Here is a 26,499-nt window from a genome sequence, read left to right as displayed (position 1 = left end):
TGCGTTTGACCTGTTTTATTGAAAAACGTTCAAAATAAACAAAATGGCACAGCAGTATACAAACGTCATAAACACACATGCACGGTCAGTCGGTAGAAAAACTCTGTGGGGTTCCCCTCTGTGGTGCATTTCTCATTAGAAAATAATTTACAGGCTAACTAACAGGGGAAGTGCTGGCCGGTAGTACACACTGACGGTGCGTACAAGACAACTCGGAAAGCTCCGATTTAAGTGCATTCATGACAACTGGGAATGCAAGTGCCAAATGGGATTTTTTTATTTTATAGATTTTTTTTTTTTTTTAATAGTCATCCAACACAGAAATACCGGTCGGAATCTCTGGCACTATCCTAGAGCTCCGACCAGAATATCACTGACGTCATTATATTTCCCCCAGTCTGAGCTCGTTTTTTCAGGGATTGTTTTTTTCAGGGACTGTTTCAGAGTCAGGGGACCATCCACAAAGTGTGTGAAATCAAAGTTATGGCGGTGAGGACAATCATTCCAATTGGACATTGAGTGGAAACAGTACTTAATGTATGGGGTTTAAACATGAGGTTTGCATACATGGAAAGGTCTTTTTTTTAATATTTCTTTAAAATATCCAAGACATACCTAACTGATAAATACAGATACATGTAAAATACCAAAGTTAGTGGTATTTTGAGACAAAAAAAAATATATATAAATTATTTTCAACCACAATTACATCGGGACCATTTCTTAGTTTCATCTAATCGAGAGTTGAAAACGAGCATTACATGAGATCACTAATCAAACGGAAATAAAAAGACAGAAAGAAAGTGATTACAAATGAAAGAGTGAAGATCATAGAAGTGTTTTTGGTCAGAGCAGAGTAGGACCGTTAGCAGTAGAGAGAGCTTTGGGTTGTGGGCCGGGCGGTGGTCCTGCTCTTAGGCTTGTCGTATTTTGGAGGGGGTATAGGTCTTGTCCACAGACTCGTCCTGTAGAAACATGTGCAGGCAGCGCTCGTTCTGAGCCAAAGGGTGACCAGCCACTCTGAAACAAGACAGGGAGAGACAGGTTATGAATACATGCTAACAAACAACACATTCTGTTCATACATTTTATTTCTCGAAAAATTGTCAATACAATCCTTGACCATAATGACTTCCTTCCTTATTCCTCTCCGTTCTCATAAGGAACATAAATAATGCTTCCATGAGAGCGCACCGCCAGAGACATTAACCATAATTGGACAGTCAAGTACTACTCCAGTCTCCTTTTCACCTCATTTATAAAACTGAAAAGTTTTCAGGAGGGTAACAAAATGTGCCCACATTTTCAGCAGGTTTGTTTTCAATTTCTTTCAATGTCCAAACGGTCAGGTCAGGTGCATTTTGGAAGACCACTGACCTATGTCTGATGGTCATTGAGAGGGAATAGGGAGCACCTTTACTAACTGCTATTTTAAATTGGCAATTGATGAAGTCTCCATGTTACATCTGGAGCCAGAGAATTTGATTAAGAGCAAGAATTACCATTGAGGTCAGGTAGAGGGTAAGGGATAGAAGCAAAGTAAAAGGGAGAGAAAATAAAATAAGGGGAAAGAAAGAAAACATTGAAAGAAAGATAGACCCATTTTCCATAACTGAAGTACTCATCATCCTACGTACTCTCAGCTACAGTCTAAAATGAGAAATATTTGAGGGCCAAGCATGACCAAGAGTTCACGTACTGGTCAAACAGAAAAATTACAGAGGATTTGAGGAGGCTTCCATTTGCCATTAAATGAGCCCCACCCCTCCCAACACTCCCCGACTAAAAAAAAAAATTAAAAAAATCGATTGGCAGGGTTCAATTAAACTGTATCTCACCTGGCCTTTAAATCACACCCGACCCTGTCCCCACTCCTCCATCCCAAGTCTGATGACAAATCTCACCTTTCGTTTTTGAACAACATGGCCGACTAACTTCCCTCCAAACTTCACTGTGCTGCTCTCTCCTCCTCTGCTGGGTTGTTTACAAATGATAATGGTGTTTACCTCCAGGAAAAGGGTTTTCCTCTCACAATGCACTCAATCACAGATTATAAAACAGCAGAGCGAACCAGCTCCATTCCACTGTGCAGCTATTAAGTCTAAACAATGCTATGATCAACAGTAGCATTTAATTGAAAGAAAAATACAAATAAAAAAAATCTTAATTACCAACATATTCTCAGCTCCCTTGAAAAACCAATGTATGGTTTTACATACTTAATATTCTAACAGGTAGCATTCGCCACATTTGCACATGAAACAAAGATAATAGCCAAGTCTGCAATCAAAGCAAATAATTACAGTCCCACTCTAACTTTTATTGTTCTCTACATGGGGGTGAGAACACCTTGGGGTAAAAAATAAGCAGGGGTGCACACACCATGCCTCAGGAAACCACTTGCTGTAATTTGAGACTCAATTATCATAAATTACACATCTAAAATAAAACAAATGTAGGAAGGTAGGAAGTACTAAGGGACACACTTCTTGTTCGTTTACCAGGTAATTATGAAGGAGAATTAAGGAGGGGGGAGACAACATATCTGGCTGTGTGTGTTCAGTCTGTTAACAACACCGAGAGAGGGAATCTAATTGATCAACTGATTTATGTTAAGTGTTTCATAGACTCCTAAGGTTAAGATTGAGCTGAAAGTGTCTACATTGATATGTTTAACAAACACACATGCCTACATGCACGCTCTCACACGCCTGACATCAATCAAAAAGTAGTAATATCACAAAACAACACCCTGATTCAAGGAAGCAGAGGATCTAGGGATGACTGTGTAAACTCACTTGTTGAGGAACTGCTCCAGCCCAGCTCTCCGCTCCTCGATGAAGGAATCGTCAAATATCCCATCGTCCCCTCGGAACGGAAGCTGTCTGAACAGAGCCTTCCCGGGGAGAGGGGGGACCACCACCTGAGAGCAACACACACACACACACACACATTAGTGGCATAAACCAAGTGAAAAACTTTTAGCGGTTTTACTGTTGTGTTTCTCTGTTTGGATTTCCCTTTTCCTGTTTAAAGTGTACCGAGACTGCATTAAACCCCCCATAGATGGCTCACCTTGCTATCTCTCTCCAGCTCCCCTCTGAGCCACTCAAAGTCGCTGTACCTTCTCCGCACACGAGACTCCTTCAGCTTGAAGATGGGCAGGTTGGTCTAAAGGAGAAAACGGGGATAAAAAAAATTAAATACATAAGCCCCGTGCAAACCAACTGCGTTAAACTGTATGCGTTCCGGCAGAAGTCCTTTCATTTTAAATGGGAGGCAATCCGCACCATTGCGACTCAACTGCCGGACAAGGCTGCAGTATGTGCTGTGTTTCTCATGCATTGGATTTTTCAAACTTGTTTGTTGCTTTGCCATGCAGTCTCAGAAACAGAAGATAAACTGAAGATTTGGGTGATTCTGATTGGGGGCGGCAGGTAGCCTAGCAGTTAAGAACATTGGACCAGCAACCAAAATGTTGTTGATTCGAATGCCTGAGATGATTAGGTGAAGAAGAAGAAAATAATAATCTGTCAATGTGCCCTTGAGCAAGTCACTTAACCCCTAATTGCTCCTGTAAGTCGCTCTGGATAAGAGTGTCTGCTAAATGACTAAAACGTAAAAATGTGATTGCATAAGAATTACTGTAACACAATGTGATGGAGTCTGTTTGCACGCAGGGTTAAGGGGAACCAGAGCACTGTAGGGTAAACAGACTAAGGTCAGAGAGTTAAAGAGTTTGAATAACACTAGGGACAACTCCAGGGGAGTATTCATTACACCGATGCTGTTGCAAAACAATATACAACAGAAACTGTTTATTGCAAATGTAAAACATGAGTTTTTATTGGACAAATTCAGGTAGGTCCGTCCCTGTTCCGTTTGGTTCTTAAACGGTTTCCGTAACGAATTCACCCCAGGAGAATTTGAACTAAAGCATTGTAGATCGCGTGAAGTATAAGTCCGTGCTAAATGATGTAGGGTTCTCCCCAGGATTTTTAATATGGTAGTGCTGGGGAGGCATGGAGATTTTTGCATTTATTTAACACCCGTAACTGTCATTTCCTGCGATCTTAAGATTTTTTTTTTGCCTTACTGTGCCTTCAGAAAGTATTCATACCCCTTAGACTGAATTCAATATAGATAAAAAAAAACAACAAAAAAACAACTCACCATCATTAAAAAGTGAAAACATTTGTATACATTTTTGCAAAATCGATAGAAAATGAAGCACAGAAATGTAATTTACATAAGTCTTCACACCTCTGTGTCAATACATGTTAGAATCACCTTTGGCAATGATCACAGCTGTGAGTCTTTCTGGGTAAGCCTAAGAGCTTTGTACACGTGTATAGTACAATATTTACACATTCTTTTTTTTAAACTCTTCAAGCTCTGTGAAGTTGTTTGTTGATCATTGCTAAACAGTCATTTTTAAGTCTTGACAGATTTTCAAGCCGATTTAATTCAAAACTGGAGCTAGGCCACTCAGGAACATTCAATGTAGTCTTGGTAAACAACTAAAGTGTGTGTGTGTGTGTGTGTGTGTGTGTGTGTGTGTGTGTGTGTGTGTGTGTGTGTGTGTATATATATATATACACATATACTGCTCAAAAAAATAAAGGGAACACTTAAACAACACAATGTAACTCCAAGTCAATCACACTTCTGTGAAATCAAACTGTCCACTTAGGAAGCAACACTGATTGACAATACATTTCACATGCTGTTGTGCAAATGGAATAGACAACAGGTGGAAATTATAGGCAATTAGCAAGAGACCCCCAATAAAGGAGTGGTTCTGCAGGTGGTGACCACAGACCACTTTTCAGTTCCTATGCTTCCTGGCTGATGTTTTGGTCACTTTTGAATGCTGGCAGTGCTTTCACTCTAGTGGTAGCATGAGACGGAGTCTACAACCCACACAAGTGGCTCAGGTAGTGCAGCTCATCTAGGATGGCACATCAATGCGAGTGTGGCAAGAAGGTTTGCTGTGTCTGTCAGCGTAGTGTCCAGAGCATAGAGGCGCTCCCAGGAGACAGGCCAGTACATCAGGAGACGTGGAGGAGGCCGTAAAAGGGCAACAACCCAGCAGCAGGACCGCTACCTCCGCCTTTGTGCAAGGAGGAGCAGGAGGAGCACTGCCAGAGCCCTGCAAAATGACCTCCAGCAGGCCACAAATGTGCATGTGTCTGCTCAAACGGTCAGAAACAGACTCCATGAGGGTGGTATGAGGGCCCGACATCCACAGGTGGGGGTTGTGCTTACAGCCCAACACCGTGCAGGACGTTTGGCATTTGCCAGAGAACACCAAGATTAGCAAATTCGCCACTGGCGCCCTGTGCTCTTCACAGATGAAAGCAGTTACACACTGAGCATATGTGACAGACGTGACAGTCTGGAGATGCCGTGGAGAACGTTCTGCTGCCTGCAACATCCTCCGGTTTGGCGGTGGGTCAGTCATGGTGTGGGGTCGCATTTCTTTGGGGGGCCACACAGCCCTCCATGTGCTCGCCAGAGGTAGCCTGACTGCCATTAGGTACCGAGATGAGATCCTCAGACCCCTTGTGAGACCATATGCTGGTGCGGTTGGCCCTGGGTTCCTCCTAATGCAAGACAATGCTAGACCTCATGTGGCCGGAGTGTGTCAGCAGTTCCTGCAAGAGGAAGGCATTGATGCTATGGACTGGCCCGCCCATTCCCCAGACCTGAATCCAACTGAGCACATCTGGGACATCATGTCTCGCCCCATCCACCAACGCCACGTTGCACCACAGACCACAGACCAGGAGTTGGCGGATGCTTTAGTCCAGGTCTGGGAGGAGATCCCTTAGGAGACCATCCGCCACCTCATCAGGAGCATGCCCAGGCGTTGTAGGAAGGTCATACAGGCACGTGGAGGCCACACACACTACTGAGCCTCATTTTGACTTGTTTTAAGGACATTACATCAAAGTTGGATCAGCCTGTAGTGTGGTTTTCCACTTTAATTTTGAATTTTGGATTCATGGTGAAATCCCTGAGCGGTTTCCTTCCTCTCCGGCAACTGAGATAGGAAGGACACCTGTATCGTTGTAGGGATGTAGTGTAATTAAAACTTCACCTTGCTCAAAGGGATAGTCAATGTCCGCTTTAAAAAAAAAAGTCAAAAGTTGACACCTACTCATTCAAGATTTGTATTTTTACTATTCTCCATACACTGTAGAAGAGTGAAGACATCAAAACTAATGAAATAACACATGGAATCATGTAGTAACCAAAAAAGTGTTAAAATCAAAATATATTTTATATGAGATTCTTCAAAGTAGCCCTTTGCCTTGACAGCTTGGCACACTTGGCATTCTCTCAACCAGCTTCATGAGGTGGAATGCATTTCAATTAATAGGTGTGCCTTGTGGAATTTATTTCCTTCTTAATGCGTTTGAGCAAATCAGTTGTGTTGTCAAGTCCCTATTATGGCAAGCAAAGAGAAATGACAGCCCATCGTTACTTTAACCTTTTGCGTGTAGGGGGCAGTATTTTCGTTTTTGGCAAAAAAAAAAAAAACATGCCCATTTGAAACGGCCTATTTCTCAGCCCCAGAAACGAGAATATGCATTTAATTGTCAGATTAGGATAGAAAACACAAAAGTTTTGAAAGCTGTAAAAATATGTCTGTGAGTATAACAGAACTGATATTGCAGGCGAAAGCCTGAGGAAAATCCAATCAGGAAGTGACTCTTATTTTGAAACCTCTCTGTTCCTATGCAAGCCTATCCTCCATTTAAAGGGATATCAACCAGACTCCCTTTTCTATGGATTCCCTAAGGTGTAAACAGTCTTTAGACATAGTTTCAGGCTTTTATTTTGAAAAATGAGTGTGAAGGATCACATTGCATAAGTGGATAGGTGGGGGCTCTCAGAGCGAGTTTTTGCGCAACTGAGTAAAGCGGCCATCGTTTCTCCCGCTGTTATTGAAAAAGCTACACACTCGGTTGATATATTAACGAATATACAGTGGGGCAAAAAAGTATTTAGTCAGCCACCAATTGTGCAAGTTCTCCCACTTAAAAAGATGAGAGGCCTGTAATTTTCATCATAGGTATACTTCAACTATGACAGACAAAATGAGGAAAACAATCTAGAAAATCACATTGTAGGATTTTTTATGAATTTATTTGCAAATTAGGGTGGAAAATAAGTATTTGGTCAATAACAAATGTTTCTTAATAATTTGTTATATACCCTTTGTTGGCAATGACAGAGGTCAAACGTTTTCTGTAAGTCTTCACAAGGTTTTCACACACTGTTGCTGGTATTTTGGCCCATTCTACCATGCAGATCTCCTCTAGAGCAGTGATGTTTTGGGGCTGTTGCTGGGCAACACGGACTTTCAACTCCCTCCAAAGATTTTCTATGGGGTTGAGATCTGGAGACTGGCTAGGCCACTCCAGGACCTTGAAATGCTTCTTACGAAGCCACTCCTTCGTTGCCCGGGCGGTGTGTTTGGGATCATTGTCATGCTGAAAGACCCAGCCACGTTTCATCTTCAATGTCCTTGCTGATGGAAGGAGGTTTTCACTCAAAATCTCACGATACATGGCCCCATTCATTCTTTCCTTTACACGGATCAGTCGTCCTGGTCCCTTTGCAGAAAAACAGCCCAAAAGCATGATGTTTCCACCCCCATGCTTCACAGTAGGTATGCTGTTCTTTGGATGCAACTCTTTGTCCTCCAAACACGACATATTGAGTTTTTACCAAAAAGTTATATTTTGATTTAATCTGACCATATGACATTCTCCCAATCTTCTTCTGGATCATCCAAATGCTCTCTAGCAAACTTCAGACGGGCCTGGACATGTACTGGCTTAAGCAGGGGGACACGTCTGGCACTGCAGGATTTGAGTCCCTGGCGGCGTAGTGTGTTACTGATGGTAGGCTTTGTTACTTTAGTCCCAGCTCTCTGCAGGTCATTCACTAGGTCCCCCCGTGTGGTTCTGGGATTTTTGCTCACCGTTCTTGTGACCATTTTGACCCCACGGGGTGAGATCTTGCGTGGAGCCCCAGATCGAGGGAGATTATCAGTGGTCTTGTATGTCTTCCATTTCCTAATAATTGCTCCCACAGTTGATTTCTTCAAACCAAGCTGCTTACCTATTGCAGATTCAGTCTTCCCAGCCTGGTGCAGGTCTACAATTTTGTTTCTGGTATCCTTTGACAGCTCTTTGGTCTTGGCCATAATGGAGTTTGTAGTGTGACTGTTTGAGGTTGTGGACAGGTGTCTTTCATACTGATAACAAGTTCAAACAGGTGTCATTAATACAGGTAACAAGTGGAGGACAGAGGAGCCTCTTAAAGAAGAAGTTACAGTGTGAGAGCCAGAAATCTTGCTTGTTTGTAGGTGACCAAATACTTATTTTACACCATAATTTGCAAATAAATTCATTAAAAATCCTACAATGTGATTTTCTGGATTTTTTTCCTCATTTTGTCTGTCATAGTTGAAGTGTACCTATGATGAAAATTACAGGCCTCACTCATCTTTTTAAGTGGGAGAACTTGCACAATTGGTGGCTGACTAAATACTTTTTTTGCCCCACTGTATATTTTAAAAACAACTTGAGGATTGATTCTAAAAAAAAAATTTGACATGTTTCTGTGGACATTATGGATATTATTTGGAATATACGTTTGCGTTGTCGTGACCTCTCTTTCCTGTGGATTTCTGAACATAACGCGACAAACAAACGTTGGTATTTTGGGTATAAAAATAATCTTCATGGAACAAAAGGAACATTTGTTGTGTAGCTGGGAGTCTCGTGAGTGAACACATCCGAAGATCAAAAGGTAAACGATTTTTTGATTGCTTTTTGTGTCTTAAGATATGAAGGTCAGTCAATACGGAAAACTTCAAGAACTTTGAAAGTTCCCTCAAGTGCAGTCGCAAAAACCATCAAGAGCTATGATGAAACTGGCTCTCATGAGGACCACCACAGGAAAGGAAGACCCAGAGTTACCTCTGCTGAACAGGATATGTTCATTAGAGTTACAAGCCTCAGAAATGGCAGCCCAAAGAAATGCATCAACTGTTCAGAGGAGACTGCGTTTATCAGGCCTTCATGGTCGAATTGCTGCAAAGAAACCACTACTAAAGGACGCCAATAATAGGAAGAGACTTGCATAGACCAAGAAACATGAGCAATGGACATTCGACCATGGAAATCTGTCAATTTTTTACTTTTGGTTCCAACCGCCATGTCTTTATGAGAGTTGGTGAACAGATGATTTCTGCATGTGTGGTTCCCACCATGAAGCATGGAGGTGGTGGTGTGATGGTGCTTTAAATGGTGACACCGTCTGTGATTTATTTAGAATTCAAGACACACTTAACCAGAATGGCTACCACAGCATTCTGCAGCGATACACCATCCCATCTGGTTTGCGCTTAGTGGGATTATCATTTGTTTTTCAACAGGACAATGACCCAACACACCTCCAGGCTGTGTAAAGGCTATTTGACCAAGAAGAAGAGTGATGGAATGCTGCATCAGATGACCTGGCCTCCACAATCACCCGACCTCAACCCAATTGTGATGGTTTGGGATGAGTTGGACCGCAGAGTGAAGGAAAAGCAGCCAACAAATGCTCAGCATATGTGTGAACTCCTTCAAGACCATTGGAAAAGCATTCCAGGTGAAGCTGGTTGAGAGAACATCAAGGGTGTGCAAAACTGTCCAGGCAAAGGGTGGCTACGTTGAAGAATATAAATAAATGCATTTGTTAAACACTTTTTGGTTACTACATGATTCCATACGGTGTTATTTCATAGTTTTGATGTCTTCACTATTACTCTACAATGTAGACAATAGTAAAAATAAAGAAAAACCCTTGAATGACTTGTGTCCAACTTGTAGGCCTCCTTGCTCGCACACACCTTTTCAGTTCTGCCCACAAATTTTCTATGGGATTGAGGTCAGGGCTTTGTGATGGTCACGCCAATACCTTGACTGTTGTCCTTAAGCCATTTTGCCACAACTTTGGAAGTACGCTTGGGGTCACTGTCCATTTGGAAGACCCTTTAAAGACCAAGCTTTAACTTCCTGACTGATGTCTTGAGATGTTGCTTCAATATATCCACATATTTTTCCTACCTTATGATGCCATCTATTTTGTGAAGTTCACCAGTCCCTTCTGCAGCAAAGCACCCCACAACATGATGCTGCCACCCCCGTGCTTCAGTTGGGATGGTGTTCTTCAGCTTGCAAGCCTCCCCCTTTTCTTCCAAACATAACGACGGCCAAACAGTTCTATTTTTGTTTCATCAAACCAAAGGACAATTCTCCAAAAAGTACGATATTTGTCCCCATGTGCAGTTGCAAACCGTAGTCTGGCTTTTTTATGGTGGTTTTTGAGCAGTGGCTTCTTCCTTGCTGAGTGGCCTTTCAGGTTATGTCGACATATGACTCGTTTTACTGTGGATATAGACACTTTTGTACCCGTTTCCTCCAGCATCTTCACATGGTCCTTTGCTGTTGTTCTGGGATTGATTTGCACTTTTTGCACCAAAGTACATTTATCTCTAGGAGACAGAACACGTCTCCATCCTGAGCGTCTGCGTGGTCCCATGGTGCTTATACTTGTGTACTATTAATTGTACAGATGAACGTGGTACCTTCATGCGTTTGGTTCATCATTGGGAGCAATTCCCAGACTTGTGGAAGTCTACAATTTTTTCTGAGGCCTTGGCTGATTTCTTTTGATTTTCTCATGATGTCAAGCAAAGAAGTACTGAGTTTGAAGGTAGGCCTTGAAATACAGCCACAGGGACACCACCAATTGACTCAAATTATGTCAATTAGCCTATCAGAAGCTTCTAAAGCCATGACATTTTTCTGGAATTTTCCAAGCTGTTTAAAGGCACAGTCAACTTACTGTATGTAAACTTCTGACCCACTGGAATTGTGATACAAGTTATAAGTGAAATAATCTGTCTGTAAACAATTGTTGGAAAAATTACTTGTGTCTTGCACAAAGCAGACTTGCCAAAATTATAGTTTAACAAAAAAATTGTGGAGTGGTTGAAAAACAACTTTTAATGACTCCAACCTAAGTGTATGCAAACCTCCGACTTCAACTGTATATACAGTTGTGCATTCAGAGTATTCAGACCCCTTCCCCTTTTCCACATTTTGTTACATTACAGCCTTATTCTAAACCTACACACAATACTGCTCAGTTTGGCTGGGTGGCCAGCTCTAGGAAGAGTCTTGGTGGCTCCCAACTTCTTCCATTGAAGAATGATTGAGACCAATGTGTTCTTGGGGACCTTCAATGCTGCAGATATTCTGGTACTCTTTTCCAGATCTGTGTCTCGACACAATCCTGTCTCGGGTGCACTACGGACAATTCCTTCGACCTCATGGCTTGGTTTTTGCTCTGACATGAACTGTCAACTGTGGGACCTCATATAGACAGCTGTGTGCCTTTCCAAATCATGTTCAATCAACTGAATTTACCACAGGTGTACTCCAATCAAGTAGTAGAAACATCTCAAGGATGATCATTGGAAACAGGATGCACCCAAGCTCAATTTCGAGTCTCATAGCAAAGATTCTGAATGCCTATGTAAATAATGTATGTTTTTTATTATTTAGAAATTTGCAACAATTTCTAAAAACCTGTTTTTGCTTTGTCATTATGGAGTAGTGCGTGTAGATTGCTGAGGATTTTTATTTGTTTATTTAATCCATTTTAGAATAAGGCTGTAACATAACAAAATGTGGAAAAAGTCAAGGCGTCTGACACAGCACCTTCTTACATTCTTTGGGGAAAACCCGGTGATGATATTGATACTAGACTGGGGTTTACAAAATCTAATTTTCAATAGGTCTCACAACACACTATGGTACCATCAACCCTTCCACCACTAATGTGTAGTAAACCAAGTGCTACACAGCAGCCATTTTGTCCCAGAGACACGCACCACACACTGGCTATGAAGAGTAGATGCAGCGTGAATGACACAGGCTTGCCATTGTGCCGTTTGGGCCTAGCCTTGTGTTAGGTACTCTGTGGCAAATGACTTTGTTAAAAGAGCCATACAAATAGAAAATTCAATTGGAAATTGAAATCCTGTATTGAGGACTGAAGAATAAAAGTTTGCTCTTACAGGGCTCACCAAGGTCTGATGCACTTTGGATGAGCTGAGAGAAAGACAGAGAGAGAGTGCGTAGTGCTAGTTAATGAGCACTGGAGATTACATTTCATGAAATGTTTCGGCATTGACATACACCACTGAAGCGTACAGCAGCACATTAGAACACAATGCCAAAGCTCTTCACCTGTCATGACAGCAGCATCCTGCGGCCATCCCAGCCACAATACACAACCTGGAGAGAAAAAGAACATTTCCCCATAGACAGACAGCAATCGCAGAAGGTCAGAATTCATGGACTGCCACAAGAGCAGAAACCATTGAGCTGTTGGATGGATGAATGCAGGGCGATGTGTGTGAGAAGTGGCAGACTGATCGATGAGCAGGAGAACGAAGGAGTGTGTCAGAGTGTGATAAAGAGATGGATAGGTAGCTGGCACGCTGAGTAAATAGATGAATAAATGGGTGGGATGGGGGCTATATGGACTATGGGGGACTAATTAAGAAAGAAGAGCAGAAGTGGCCTTTTCGTTCTCATGGTCTCCCTCGCTCTCACTCCCCCCGTCCCCTCCTCTTCATATTTTCCCTCTCCTATAATAAGTCACTGTTTTGCCCTTGAGACCCCTCTTGAGTCTTTTCACTGGGAAAAACACAAACCGTACTCTCCTCTTGTCTTCTGTCCTCTCTTCTCTGCCTGTTCCTCTCTTTTTGCTCTACCTCTTTAAAATTATGGATTTTTCTACTCTACATTAACGAGGTAGAAGAGAGAATTATTTTGGAAGGATTTGAAAATAATAAATTCAAGTTATCAAATAACAATTGCTATTTTTTTTTATTACCACAAAAAACTACAATGAAGTCATATGGTAATATCAGAACAAGTATTAAAAGTGGCTGAAAAATAAGATTTTGCCTCATGTTGGGGTTCTTCTGACAGTTGATAATGGAGGACAAAGAACAAGGTGAGGGAAAAAGGTATAGAACACTACACGGAGAACTGAAGGAATGTTTCTCTCTAGTTACACCTTTCTTTCCCATCCTTCACCTCTCCTTACCCCCTTTTTCTTTCTGTAGTTGTATGTCCTCTCTCGTTTGTCTACCCAGCCATTCTCTCTCCTCTTATTTCCTTCCCTTCTGTCTCCAGGTGAGGTTGTCAGCCACCCCCTCCTTCCTCTCAGGTCACAGAAGGGGATTAGCCTAGCTTTAAGAGCCCCTCAGCTGTAGCCACGGCCTTCCCTCTCAGTGGGCTGTCCCCCAGTGTTCTGGTACCTCACAGCACGGAACGCTTCACGGAACACTGGGAAGTTAATCCCCACGACAACAGATCATGGTTACAGGTAATCTGCCACCGCCGAGACGCTAATCCCATCAGGCCCAGTCCCGACGCTCCCACACAAAACACACACGAGCAGAACTCTGTGTGTGGAGAAACAGGTGATAGAGTTAGAAAACTCTCAAACAAGCTGCACAACACACACACACTTAACTTTTGGACAATTCTGGTTCACTCAAACTACACTTTCCAAATGTTCAATCTTGGGCTTGCTGGTCCACACCCCTGCCTGGACCTCAATGCTCAGGACAAAAGAGAGAGAAAATGAAAGTCACCTGCGCTTTCAATCACCACCCCATCGCAACCTATGATTAAGAGATTGGCGTTAACGGTGAGAGGAGAGGAAGAGAGGACAAGTCAGGTGAAAGGTGAGTAGTCAGCTCGCCCACACTTTTCGGTCTCAAACAAACACTTATAATTTCACACATACAAACACGAAGAACACCACTCCCCATGTAAAGAGGCAGTGCGTGGGAGCTCTACAAGTCAAAGATCAGGTTTCTGTCCTCTTCACACCTGGCTGTAGGTTGGGGCTGGGGGGTGTGGTGTGTGTATGACTCAGGTTAGTAGGATATCAAGTAAATGTATTGAACTTATTCTAAAATTCATTTTGAAGCGGAAGGTAGCCTAGTGGTTAGAGCGTTGGACTAAAGGTTGCAAGATCAAATCCCCGAGCTGACAAGGTACAAATCCTACGTTCTGCCCCTGAACAAGGCAGTTAACTGACTTGCCTAGTTAAATAAAAGGTTCAATTTAAAAAGGTTTATAATTAATGTGCCCAAGTTAATAACAAAAGATGGACAAAATGCATTCCTGCAACTTTCTGAAACGGCACAGGAACGCCCCCGTTTGTGTGTGGTGCGCTCATATGTCCGGTCTCGTCTTCACTTTGTGTCGCCGTTAGCGATAATGCTAATGATAACCGTCTGCTGGCTGATGGAAAGGCTTTCCCAAAAATCTTGTCAATTAAAATGCTAACTACAAAGTAGCCTATGCCTACCTGGCAGAAGGATATCATGTTAATTTGCAACAATCCAGTGGCTAATTGTTTTGCAAACTCTGAAATCACATGAGCACTACAGAAAAACCACTAACCAAATAATGTCTTTGGCTGGTGTTGCGTGCTCACTTGAATTAAAAAGCAACATATCCCGTTGAAAACTGCTTATGTGGCAACGATGTGAGTCATGAATAACTGATGAGTCAAAATGTGTATAATTGCTAGCTAGCATTAAAAGTAAATTGCTAGCTAGCATTAAACTTATCTTATAAAAAACAATCAAAAATGTGTATAATGTGTATAATTTTGGTAATAAGTCAGTCTCGTCTACGACGGAGCTTGGAACAGCCATAAATTAAGGTTTGGTTTTGATTTGACAATGTCCATTTACCCACTAACATGAGGTGAACATTTTTTAAATGTATTTAACCTTTAAGTCAGTTGAGAACAAATTCTTATTTACAATGACGACCTACACCGGTCAAACCCAGATGACCCTGGGCCAATTGTGTGCCGCCCTATGGGTCTCCCAATGACGGCAGGCTGCGATACAGCCTGGATTCGAACCAGGGTGTCTGTAGTGAAGCCTCTGGCACTGAGACGTAGTGCCTTAGACCACAGCACCACTCAGGAGCCCATCTGCGGTGATTGATTGCTCTCAATCCAATAGCATAGCCAGTGAGACACACCTGTCCAGCAGCTCCGACTTTGACAACACGCTGCACATTTTTCTTTACTTGTGAAATACTGCACCAAAGACCTTTGATGTAAAATTATGCAACTAACACATTCTAAGGCAAAATTCATTACATATTTTGAGGAATTGAAATGGGCTTCTGCATCTAGTGTTGAGGACAAACATCATTCACCAAATGCGGAATCGTTGAGGAAACAAGACCGAAATCAAATTTTTAGAAACACACTTGCCAATAAGCATGCTCACTGGCTCTTTAAATGGTAACTACAACCAAAATTCTAAATGTCTTAGATTTTTACCTCAAAACGTGGTCTCCTGATGTGGTTTAAACTAGAGGTCGACCGATTATGTATTTTCGGACGCCGATTTCCGATTTAAAAAAAAAAAAGTTTTTAAATTTTTTTTATACCTTTTATTTAACAAGGCAAGTCAGTTAAGAACACATTCTTATTTTCAATGACTGCCTAGGAACTGTGGGTTAACAGCCTTGTTCAGGGGCAGAATGACAGATTTTCACCTTGTCAGCTCAGGGGTTTCAATCTCGCAACCGCACAGTTAACTAGTCCAACGCTCTAACCATTGCACTCCACGAGTAGCCTGCCTGTTACGCTACGGGAATGCAGTAGAAGCCAAGGTAAATTGCTAGCTAGCATTAAACTTATCTTATAAAAAACAATCAATCATAATCACTAGTTATAACTGCTAATCCAGTTTAGCAGGCAATATTAACCAGGTGAAATTGTGTAATTTCTCTTGCGTTCATTGCACGCAGAGTCAGGGTATATGCAACAGTTTGGGCTGCCTGGCTCATTGCGAACTAATTTGCCAGAACTTTACGTAATTATGACATACATTGAAGGTTGTGCAATGTAACAAGAATATTTAGACTTAGGGATGCCACCCGACAGATAAAATACCGAACGGTTCCATATTTCACTGAAATAATAAACGTTTTGTTTTTGAAATTATAGTTTCCGGATTTGATCATATTAATGACCAAAGGCTCGTATTTCTGTGTGTTATTATGTTATAATCAAGTCTGATTTGATAGAGCAGTCTGACTGAGCAGCAGCAGGCCCGTAATCATTCATTCAAACAGCACTTTCGTGTGTTTTGCCAGCAGTTCTTCGCAAGCACAGCACTGTTTATGACTTCAAGCCTATCAGCCTAATGGCTGGTTTAACCAATGTGAAATGGCTAGCTAGTTAGCTGAGTGTGGGCTAATACTGTTTCAAACGTCACTCGCTTTTCGATTTGGAGCAGTTATTCCCCGCGGCTTTTGTGGAGCGATGGGTAACCATGCTTCGAGTGTGGCTGTTGTCGATGTGTTCCTGGTTCGAGCCCAGGTAGGGGCGAGGAGAGGGACAGAAGCTATACTGTTACACTGGCAATACTATAGTGCCTATAAGAACATCCAATAGTCAAAGGTATATGAAATACAAATGGTATAAAGAGAAATAGTCCTATAATTCCTATAATAACTACAACCTAAAACTTCTTACCTGGGAATATTGAAGTCTCATGTTAAAAGGAACCACCAACTTCCATATGTTCTCATGTTCTGAGCAAGGAACTTAAACGTTAGCTTTTTTACATGGCACATATTTTTATATGGCACACATGACTTTCTTCTCCAACACTTTGTTTTTGCATTATTTAAACCAAATTGAACATGTTTCATTATTTATTTGAGGCTAAATTGATTTTATTGATGTTTTATATTAAGTTAAAATAAGTGTTCATTCAGTATTGTTGTAATTGTCATTATTACAAATAAAACCTTTTTTTTTTTTTTTTAAATCGTCCGATTAAATTCTTGACGCTACCCATCCCTGTCGCGGGATCATTTGTCAGCAACCGCTGAATAGCATAGCGCAACAGTCAAATAATATTACTAAAAAATATTCATATTCATGAAATCACAAGTGCAATATTGCAAAACACAGCTTAGCCTTTTGTTAATCCACCTGTCGTCTCAGATTTTGAAATGATGCTTTACAGCGAAAGCAATCCAAGCGTTTGTGTAAGTTTATCGATAGCATCAGGAAGCGTGGTCATGAAAATCAATCAAATTAACCGTTTACCTTTGATGATCTTCGGATGTTTTCACTCACGAGACTCCCAGTTACACAACAAATGTTCCTTTTGTTCCATAAATATAATTTTTATACCCAAAGTACCGACGTTTGTTTGTCGCGTTATGTTCAGAAATCCACAGGAAAGAGCGGTCACGACAACGCAGACGGAAATTCCAAATAGTCTCCATAATGTCCACAGAAACATGTCAAACGTTTTTTATAATCATTCCTCAGGTAGATTTTAAAATATATATTCGATAATATATCAACCGAGTGTGTAGGTTTTTCAATAACAGCGGGAGGAACAATGGCCGCTTTACTCTGTAGCACAAAAACTCACTCTGAGAGCCCCCACCTATCCACTTACGCAATGTGATCTTTCACGCTCATTTTTCAAAATAAAAGCCTGAAACTATGTCTAAAGACTGTTGATACCGTAGGGAAGCCATAGAAAAAGGAATCTGGTTGATATCCTTTTAAATGGAGGATAGACATGCATAGGAACAGAAGGGTTTCAAAATAAGAGGCACTTCCTGATTGGATTTTCCTCAGGGTTTCGCCTGCAATATCAGTTCTGTTATACTCACAGACAATATTTTGACAGTTTTGGAAACTTTAGAGTGTTTTCTATCATAATCTATCAATTATATACATATTCTAGCATCTGGTCCTGAGAAATAGGCCGTTTACTTTGGGAACGTAATTTTCCAAACATAAAAATAGTGCCCCCTAGCTTCAAGAGGTTAATCGGTATCGGCTTTTTTGGTCCTCCAATAATCGGTATTGGCGTTGGAAAAATCATAAATCGGTCGACCTCTAGTTTAAACACAGTTGCGGACTGAGAACACCCAATTTGGATATTTTTCTATTTAAAATAAATAAATAATAATAAAAATGTTTCTCAGAGCGAAAACCTGGAAAAACAAAACCAGGAGTTGTATTAACGCAGAATTCTGTTTTTCAGAGAAAAGAAAAATGCATAACAAATATGTTCCTGCGTTTTGTACAGTGCCTTGCGAAAGTATTCGGCCCCCTTGAACTTTGCGACCTTTTGCCACATTTCAGGCTTCAAACATAAAGATATAAAACTGTATTTTTTTGTGAAGAATCAACAACAAGTGGGACACAATCATGAAGTTGAACGACATTTATTGGATATTTCAAACTTTTTTAACAAATCAAAAACTGAAAAATTGGGCGTGCAAAATTATTCAGCCCCCTTAAGTTAATACTTTGTAGCGCCACCTTTTGCTGCGATTACAGCTGTAAGTCGCTTGGGGTATGTCTCTATCAGTTTTGCACATCGAGAGACTGAATTTTTTTCCCATTCCTCCTTGCAAAACAGCTCGAGCTCAGTGAGGTTGGATGGAGAGCATTTGTGAACAGCAGTTTTCAGTTCTTTCCACAGATTCTCGATTGGATTCAGGTCTGGACTTTGACTTGGCCATTCTAACACCTGGATATGTTTATTTTTGAACCATTCCATTGTAGATTTTGCTTTATGTTTTGGATCATTGTCTTGTTGGAAGACAAATCTCCGTCCCAGTCTCAGGTCTTTTGCAGACTCCATCAGGTTTTCTTCCAGAATGGTCCTGTATTTGGCTCCATCCATCTTCCCATCAATTTTAACCATCTTCCCTGTCCCTGCTGAAGAAAAGCAGGCCCAAACCATGATGCTGCCACCACCATGTTTGACAGTGGGGATGGTGTGTTCAGCTGTGTTGCTTTTACGCCAAACATAACGTTTTGCATTGTTGCCAAAAAGTTCAATTTTGGTTTCATCTGACCAGAGCACCTTCTTCCACATGTTTGGTGTGTCTCCCAGGTGGCTTGTGGCAAACTTTAAACGACACTTTTAATGGATATCTTTAAGAAATGGCTTTCTTCTTGCCACTCTTCCATAAAGGCCAGATTTGTGCAATCTACGACTGATTGTTGTCCTATGGACAGAGTCTCCCACCTCAGCTGTAGATCTCTGCAGTTCATCCAGAGTGATCATGGGCCTCTTGGCTGCATCTCTGATCAGTCTTCTCCTTGTATGAGCTGAAAGTTTAGAGGGACGGCCAGGTCTTGGTAGATTTGCAGTGGTCTGATACTCCTTCCATTTCAATATTATCGCTTGCACAGTGCTCCTTGGGATGTTTAAAGCTTGGGAAATATTTTTGTATCCAAATCCGGCTTTAAACTTCTTCACAACAGTATCTCGGACCTGCCTGGTGTGTTCCTTGTTCTTCATGATGCTCTCTGCGCTTTTGACGGACCTCTGAGACTATCACAGTGCAGGTGCATTTATACGGAGACTTGATTACACACAGGTGGATTGTATTTATCATCATTAGTCATTTAGGTCAACATTGGATCATTCAGAGATCCTCACTGAACTTCTGGAGAGAGTTTGCTGCACTGAAAGTAAAGGGGCTGAATAATTTTGCACGCCCAATTTTTCAGTTTTTGATTTGTTAAAAAAGTTTGAAATATCCAATAAATGTCGTTCCACTTCATGATTGTGTCCCACTTGTTGTTGATTCTTCACAAAAAAATACAGTTTTATATCTTTATGTTTGAAGCCTGAAATGTGGCAAAAGGTTGCAAAGTTCAAGGGGGCCGAATACTTTCGCAAGGCACTGTAAGCTCAGATCTAAAATGCTTCTTATTTAAAATTTCTGCTCGGCATCAGACAAACTTTGTGCTTCAGCTGCACTTTTCCACTCGGATGAGAATTCACGAATAGGCATTTTATCAGCAGGCATGGCGCTCTGACTGATGTGGCGCTACATTTCTCCGGTATTTTTCTCAGTGTAGCCTACTTTTCTCCAGTTAAATGCAAGATTAACTTCAAGCAAAACATTAGGAAATGTACCTGACTACATTTATATGATAAACATTAGAAATATGATGACCATGCATAGTTTGCCAGAAATACCTTGCTTTTTTATTGTAAACAAATGTATTTGTGTGTATGCTAGCCAAATAGCGTTGCATTTGTGTTGTCATCTGATAAAAAAATTAAAGCTATTTTCTGCCGAATGTGTTGCACTAATGTATTTTCTGTGAAGGAAAACTATGACCTGGCGACTCTATTGAAGCAAAAAAAACTTGACTTTCAATGTAAAACACAGGTGTAATGGTATAAAATGCAGATTTTTTGACGGTCTGCGTTTTGAAAATGCAGATTTCTGAACTCTAACGAAGCCCCTGAAAACTGAGAAAACAGAATATGGGAAGTCAACGTAAACCACATGGCCGTCTCAGTCACCAGAAATCAACCCAATTGAACACTTGTGGGAGATTCTGGAGCGGAACCACCAACAACAAAACGCCAAATGATGGAATTTCACATGGAAGAACTGTGCTGCATCCCTCCAATAGAATTAGACACTTGTAGAATCTATGCCAAGGTGCATTGAAGCTGTTCTGACTCGTGGTGGCCCAACGCCATATTAAGTTGGTGTTTCCTTTATTTTGGCAGTTACCATGCTCATTTTGAATAATCACAATGACAATGCATTTTGAAATACAATACCTAGCTGGACCTGAGCAGTTAGACAAGATAAGAATGAATTACAACAGAAAGGATAATGTAACAAAGTGATTAAAGTTTGAGTTACTGCTATAACATCGTATAAGTAGTCTTTCCATGAACAGCCTAGACTATGGTGATTAGGTTATGCTTCATACAGACAGAGAGCGAGAAAGCGAGAGGGAAAGCGCGACAGACAAAGCGCGACAGACAAAGCAAGGCAGAGCGAGAGAAACGTAAGCCTAAGCAAGTGAGTGCACAGGGTCCATTTCATAAACAACACAAAAATACCCAACTTCCAACTACACTTCACTGAGCCAGTGGCCTACTAAAAGCTTTCACATCGCAGGAATAGAAACCCTTGAGTAACCCACCGCTGCATTAGAAATGCATGTGAAACATCATGTGTAGGAAGAGACAATACCATAGCTCATTAAAGACTTGGGGGAGAAAAGAGCCCAAACCCCTCAAGAGAAAGGTCACCCCTCTCCTGTGAAAATGGTTCAAGGCCGCCTATGCATTAGCTTTTAGCAGGATGGATTAAGTCAAGTTCGAGAGTGCCGCATCCCTAACCCCCCCTGCCCCCTTCTTACCCTCCCCTAGCTCTCCCTTTCAAAAATAAAAAGTATGAAAAATGGCAGCACAATACCATCTCATCGCATCATATTCTAAAAGGGAACGAGGAGAGAACAATGGCGTTGGGGCCGTGGGTCTCCCCCTCTCTGTCGTTTCCCCTGTGCACTTTCCCTCTCTCGCCCCTACAGCCTTCCCTCGACTCTCTCCAACTCGCCTAGCTGGCAGAAAGCTGCTTTGTTGCCATAGTATCAACTCCCACTTTTGATACTGTCATTTCAAGTAGGATATGGTAGCCTTGATACAATATGTTCCCCATTTCCATTAAAATAGTTGTCAGAGAGGATGGTGTAGAGTTTGGATTATACTTGACTGTGCCTGACAAGGCCCCTCCACCCCCACCCCTCCCTATTTTATTAATGACCAAATGTTTTTCCCCCCCAAATGGAAGAGAGAAAGAAAGTGGGGGAGGCTATGGGAGTGGAGAGGTGGAGGAATGGAAGAGAGAGAGAGCTGTAGTAAGAAGCCTTTTTATATGCTCCTGTCTGTCCATAAACAAAGTGAGATCCCAAAGTCCACGCTCTTCTGTGTGCTCTCTGAAGGGGGAGATGGAGGCTACCAAAGGCAAGGTCTAATGTTGGTGGTAAAGCTTTCCCCCCATTTTCCGAGTTCAAAAACATACACTACTCTGTTGAGAGCGCGAGAGAAAAGTCCTCTCACCCTCACATCAAACTGAATCATTGAGAGACATTAGGACTGTGAAGAGAGCATCTCCTCAACATTCAAGACACGTAAAAAAATACCCTGAACTAAAGCCCATGAAAGTGAACTACCAATTAGGCTATCCAATATGTTAGCAATAGCCTTCTATTATCAGGGGGCTTATTTGAACAGTATATTATTAGCAGAAGACACAGTTTAAATATAACAAATGACAAACGGAAAGACCAAAGACAACATTCTATTATTTTACACAAGACCACATTTTCAGGTTTACAAGTCTGCACAAGTGAATTCTAGGTTACCTTGAGGACATGATGCTGGTTTTAGCAGAGAAACTCACCATCTGCAACGCACAACGCAGTTTCTGATATTCAATCAATTAGGCCTAAACAATTGACTGGTCACACTTTCTCTCACAGGGACCCTAATGTCACCTTTCACCATGAAATGTCACACGAGTGACCATAAAATGACCTCTGCACTGACCATGAAAATGTTTAATAGGACCATATCAGCTAACACCGTAATATCACAGAAATTAACATACTACCAAACCATTGCATGATTAAGGTATAATACTACTTGTCTGAAAGAGTTGTGCAACAGTTACTATAGATACTGAAGTGGGGACAGAAGGACTAGTAGGAACCAAAGAAACAGGAACTCAAAGGGTGCGTTCCAAAATACACTCAGGCCATCTACTCTGATTTCAGAGCACTCTCATCTGAGTGTGCCAGAGCGCAGAATAACTGATGAATTTACGAACGCTCAACACCTGTTCAATATGGCAGGTGTCAGTAACCGTCGGTAAAAAAGCGTAATTAATTTGCTGCCAGCAGCACAGTTACAGTCACCAACGCTCTGGATAACATAAAACTGCCTAACTAGCTCTGCAGGGGCGAGTAAAATGAAGTGTTCTCTCATTTGTGTCTGGAAGTAGCTAGCAAGCTAGCCAACGTTAGCCAGTTAGTTTGGGTGCTTGACTGCCGTTGTGAGGTCAGAACGCTCGGCTCAACCCTACTCGTTGGTCAGAGCGTCCAGTGTGCATTCTGAACCTCTCAGAGAGCGAAACGTTCTGAATTTACGAACGGACAATCTGACAATGCTCTGAATTTACAAATGCCCAGAGCACACTCTGGCACTCCAGATTTAATTTACGAACACACCCAAAGTATAGAAGGTAGCCTATAGGAGGCATAGCAGTGAAGAGGTGACAAAAGCAAAGCACACATTTCACCTGTTAAAGGTCAGGTGTCATATGAGTAGATTTGAGAGTCCTCGTGGACTAAGGTGACTATTCTCTGGACTAGGCTGGGCGAGGGACGTTGGAGATGCAGGGCTATGGTGGATGGAGAGCGAGGGGGTTTTGTGGCCTCCCCAGGGGGGTGGGAGTAGGTGGGGGAGCCCATACGAGGACGGGGATGAAGCCTTCCCCTCTCCACAAACCAGCCTGATTCATTCTTCTCCCCTATCAATGAGGGGATTAAGAAGACTCTCAGTACGGCCGTACGGGCTCTCACTGCCATGGGATGGGGGGGGGGGGGATTTGGGATGATGAGAGGGACTGGGGGGGTTGATCTACTAACATTTCATTGCATAAATACAGGGGGGGAAATATTATAGCTAAGCGGTGAGAGAACCCGAAACACAAGCAACACTGCAAAGCATTCCAAGCTGGCCAAGGTACCAGGCAGACCTTTTGGTATAGTCTAAATGCCTTTAGAAACAGGAGTAAAACACTTCCAAAGAAAGGGAGAAGAAAGGAAAGAGGAGAGAAGCGAAGCAAAGTTGACACCACGTTTGTTGAGAAGTGAGGGATGCTCCTCTTATCCCTGGCTCTTATGCAAAGCAGGGTCACAGAGGGCCATGAGGCGCACAATAAATGCTGATTACACGCATATGCTAATTATTACACGCTAATCAAGTACAGTAGCCTTATATTCAGCTCTAATGCCCGCAGACGGGCTTCTCTAGGTAGGGGGAAGCTATAAATACTATAGGGCCATGCTGCGGTAAACCACCACGCTACTGAAAACAACGAGAGACAGCCCAGACAATCACAGGGTTGACAGTGGTACGGTGATAACATGCTTAGCTCTTGATGTACTGCTTCAAATGCAATAATTCTGGTAATTTGTTTTGTATTATGCACTGTGTTGGAAATAGTGGTGTGAAACAAATAGCACAAAAGTAGAGGATGAAAACTAGAGCCTTTTAAGCAGCCTTAAAAAGTGTTGTGTTGGTAACTGGTATTGAGTTGGTACCTTTTAGCTTTCATATAACATTTGAACAAGCTCCAGATGGGGTATAACACAATTTTAAAACCTATGCATTAAGTCTGTCAATCTTTATTGTCATGATGACACGTTGAGTAACTTTTTCCTTACAAGCAATCAATAGCAACTGATTTGAGGGTTAAACAGTTGTTGATAACTGACTTTCACTCTCCATAGTAGTTTATAAATATGGATGAGACCAGAGGTGAATCTCAAAGGTACTTCCTCGATTCCTCCTGTCCAATCCTCTCCCCACCAGAGGGAAGCAAGGAGGTCTAGCTTTGTGAGGACATGCATCTGTACTGTTTAACCCCCCCGCCCCCACCTCTCCACCCCGGCAGAGCAGAAAGGAAATGCATGGGTAAGTAGACTGTGGGGCTCGCTGATGCTGAGCCTGGCTCAACATCCTGTCTTCATTCCAGAGAAGCTGGCCAGTAGTTTCAGTACACCAAAAATGTCATAGAACTGCATTTTACACAGAGAGTCCCTTTACTGGAAAAGTATTGCTATGACTAATAAGAGAGGGGGAGAGAAAAACACTGGACTCATCTGTATTGCTCAATATCTGAGTAGAGGCATAGAGAGGCAACAATTATTGAGTGAGGGAGCTGGTCTCCAAGCTCTGCTTTTGGGTAGAGACTTAGCATGAAAGACCATTTTATTGTGTTAAAATACACCCTTGTTGAGCTCTCTGCTTCTGTTGGTGTGTGACAAATCGAGAGCTTGGGACTAATGTTCTATCTGCAAAAAGATGATTATAGGACAATTGGCTTTAAAGTTCAGGACCCTTATTGGTTTGAATGGTGTCAGCAATTTCTATATTATATTATTTTGAACTTAACATGAATTGGGGTATTTCGAGTACTATTATATAGGTAAAGAACATTGAACAGAACAAAGCTATGCCAATTACTCAATTTAGACAAAAAAATGCAGATTGAACCTGGTAGTCCCAAACTCATTAATTTATCTACCATTTACACTCTATGACAGGGGTGTGGCTGGAACACAACAAGGATCTGTTAACGGTTTGTAAAACAATTAATTCGTTAAAGACAATACAAACTAGCTAGTTAGTTATATGGCTCCATGGCCATGAGGCTCTTGCAAACAGGACACCAAACAAGACCCACTGTCAACAACATATTTGTAACTTTCCATTGACTTCACATTCCTGAAGTCAGAGAAGCTAACAGTTAGCTAGCTACCTGGCTAGGCTATCGACCAAAACTGGAGGCCCATTTAAATAATATTATATCAACAATGCTTTGATAACCTCGCCAGAAATAGTTTAATATTTTGAATACACAGCTGAATTGTTTAAATGCCAAGTATGTTAGTTAAAAAAAAAACAACGAAATCCGCCGTCTAACTAACTGTTATAGCTACTAACAACTACCTACCTACTCCGTGGCTAAAAGCTAGTTAACCGATTTGACCGTTCGAATATTGTCTACATCTGACTGGTCTCTTTCTTAGTGTAACCCTAACTAAACTCAATCCCCTTTATCAAGTTGACCAGGTCCACTGCCCTAAAGAGCAAGCTAATGGTTTGCCTATTTATTTTATTAGCTATCTTGTATGCTCACCTTCAGTCTTATTTCATACGTGGTAAACCTGGTCCTCCCGACACCGATCGTTTCAGGGTTGCTCACATCAATCTCTAGAAAGTTACTTGGGGGTCCATACGCGTCGTTCAAGTTCTGAGGCTTGGAGAATAGCCTCCTTGTATCAGCTATGGTATCAGCCATTTCTCCCCCACTAGCTTGGTTAGCCGCAATCGCCCTGCCGTTTGGGTCCGTGTTATTCTGGATCCTTGGGACGTCCCCTATAATAATAATTATTATATTAATAAATGGGTGGGTGCTTATATTTTTCCTATTTCAAACATGTACAAGTGTGTATTAATACGCATGTATGAATAGTATATTTAAAAAAAATGTTTTGCATATATCCTAACTCTTCCTGAGACACCCTCCGAGAGTGGGATCACGGCAAGTGTCTACACATAGACATTAATACCAGGGTCTAGCACGTTCCTACCCCCATTGAAGTTGACATAATTTAAAGTGGTAAGGGTAGTAGGGCTTAGTGTAGGAACGTCCCAAGGATTCCGGATAGCACTAACCCTTTCGTTTGGGGTTGCTCGCTCCACTTCCGATC

The 26,499-nt window shown here is 41.8% G+C and overlaps 1 protein-coding gene across 1 annotated transcript; it reads right to left on the bottom strand.

The window, feature by feature from the left end:
* On the bottom strand, window positions 1-26,499 carry LOC139407274 (sorting nexin 3). The gene is made up of 4 exons (XM_071150908.1): window positions 25,926-26,499; window positions 3,076-3,171; window positions 2,799-2,923; window positions 1-1,020 (listed from the first exon to the last, which is right to left on the bottom strand). Exons 1-4 carry the CDS (start codon window positions 26,085-26,087, stop codon window positions 915-917), a joined length of 489 nt encoding a protein of 162 aa, XP_071007009.1. The 5' UTR covers window positions 26,088-26,499; the 3' UTR covers window positions 1-914.

Source organism: Oncorhynchus clarkii, chromosome 4, assembly GCF_045791955.1.
Source record: "Oncorhynchus clarkii lewisi isolate Uvic-CL-2024 chromosome 4, UVic_Ocla_1.0, whole genome shotgun sequence".
Classification (NCBI taxonomy): Eukaryota; Metazoa; Chordata; class Actinopteri; order Salmoniformes; family Salmonidae; genus Oncorhynchus; species Oncorhynchus clarkii.
The sequence above is the reverse complement of the archived record's forward strand: the minus strand, read 5'-3'. Positions and strand labels throughout refer to the sequence as shown.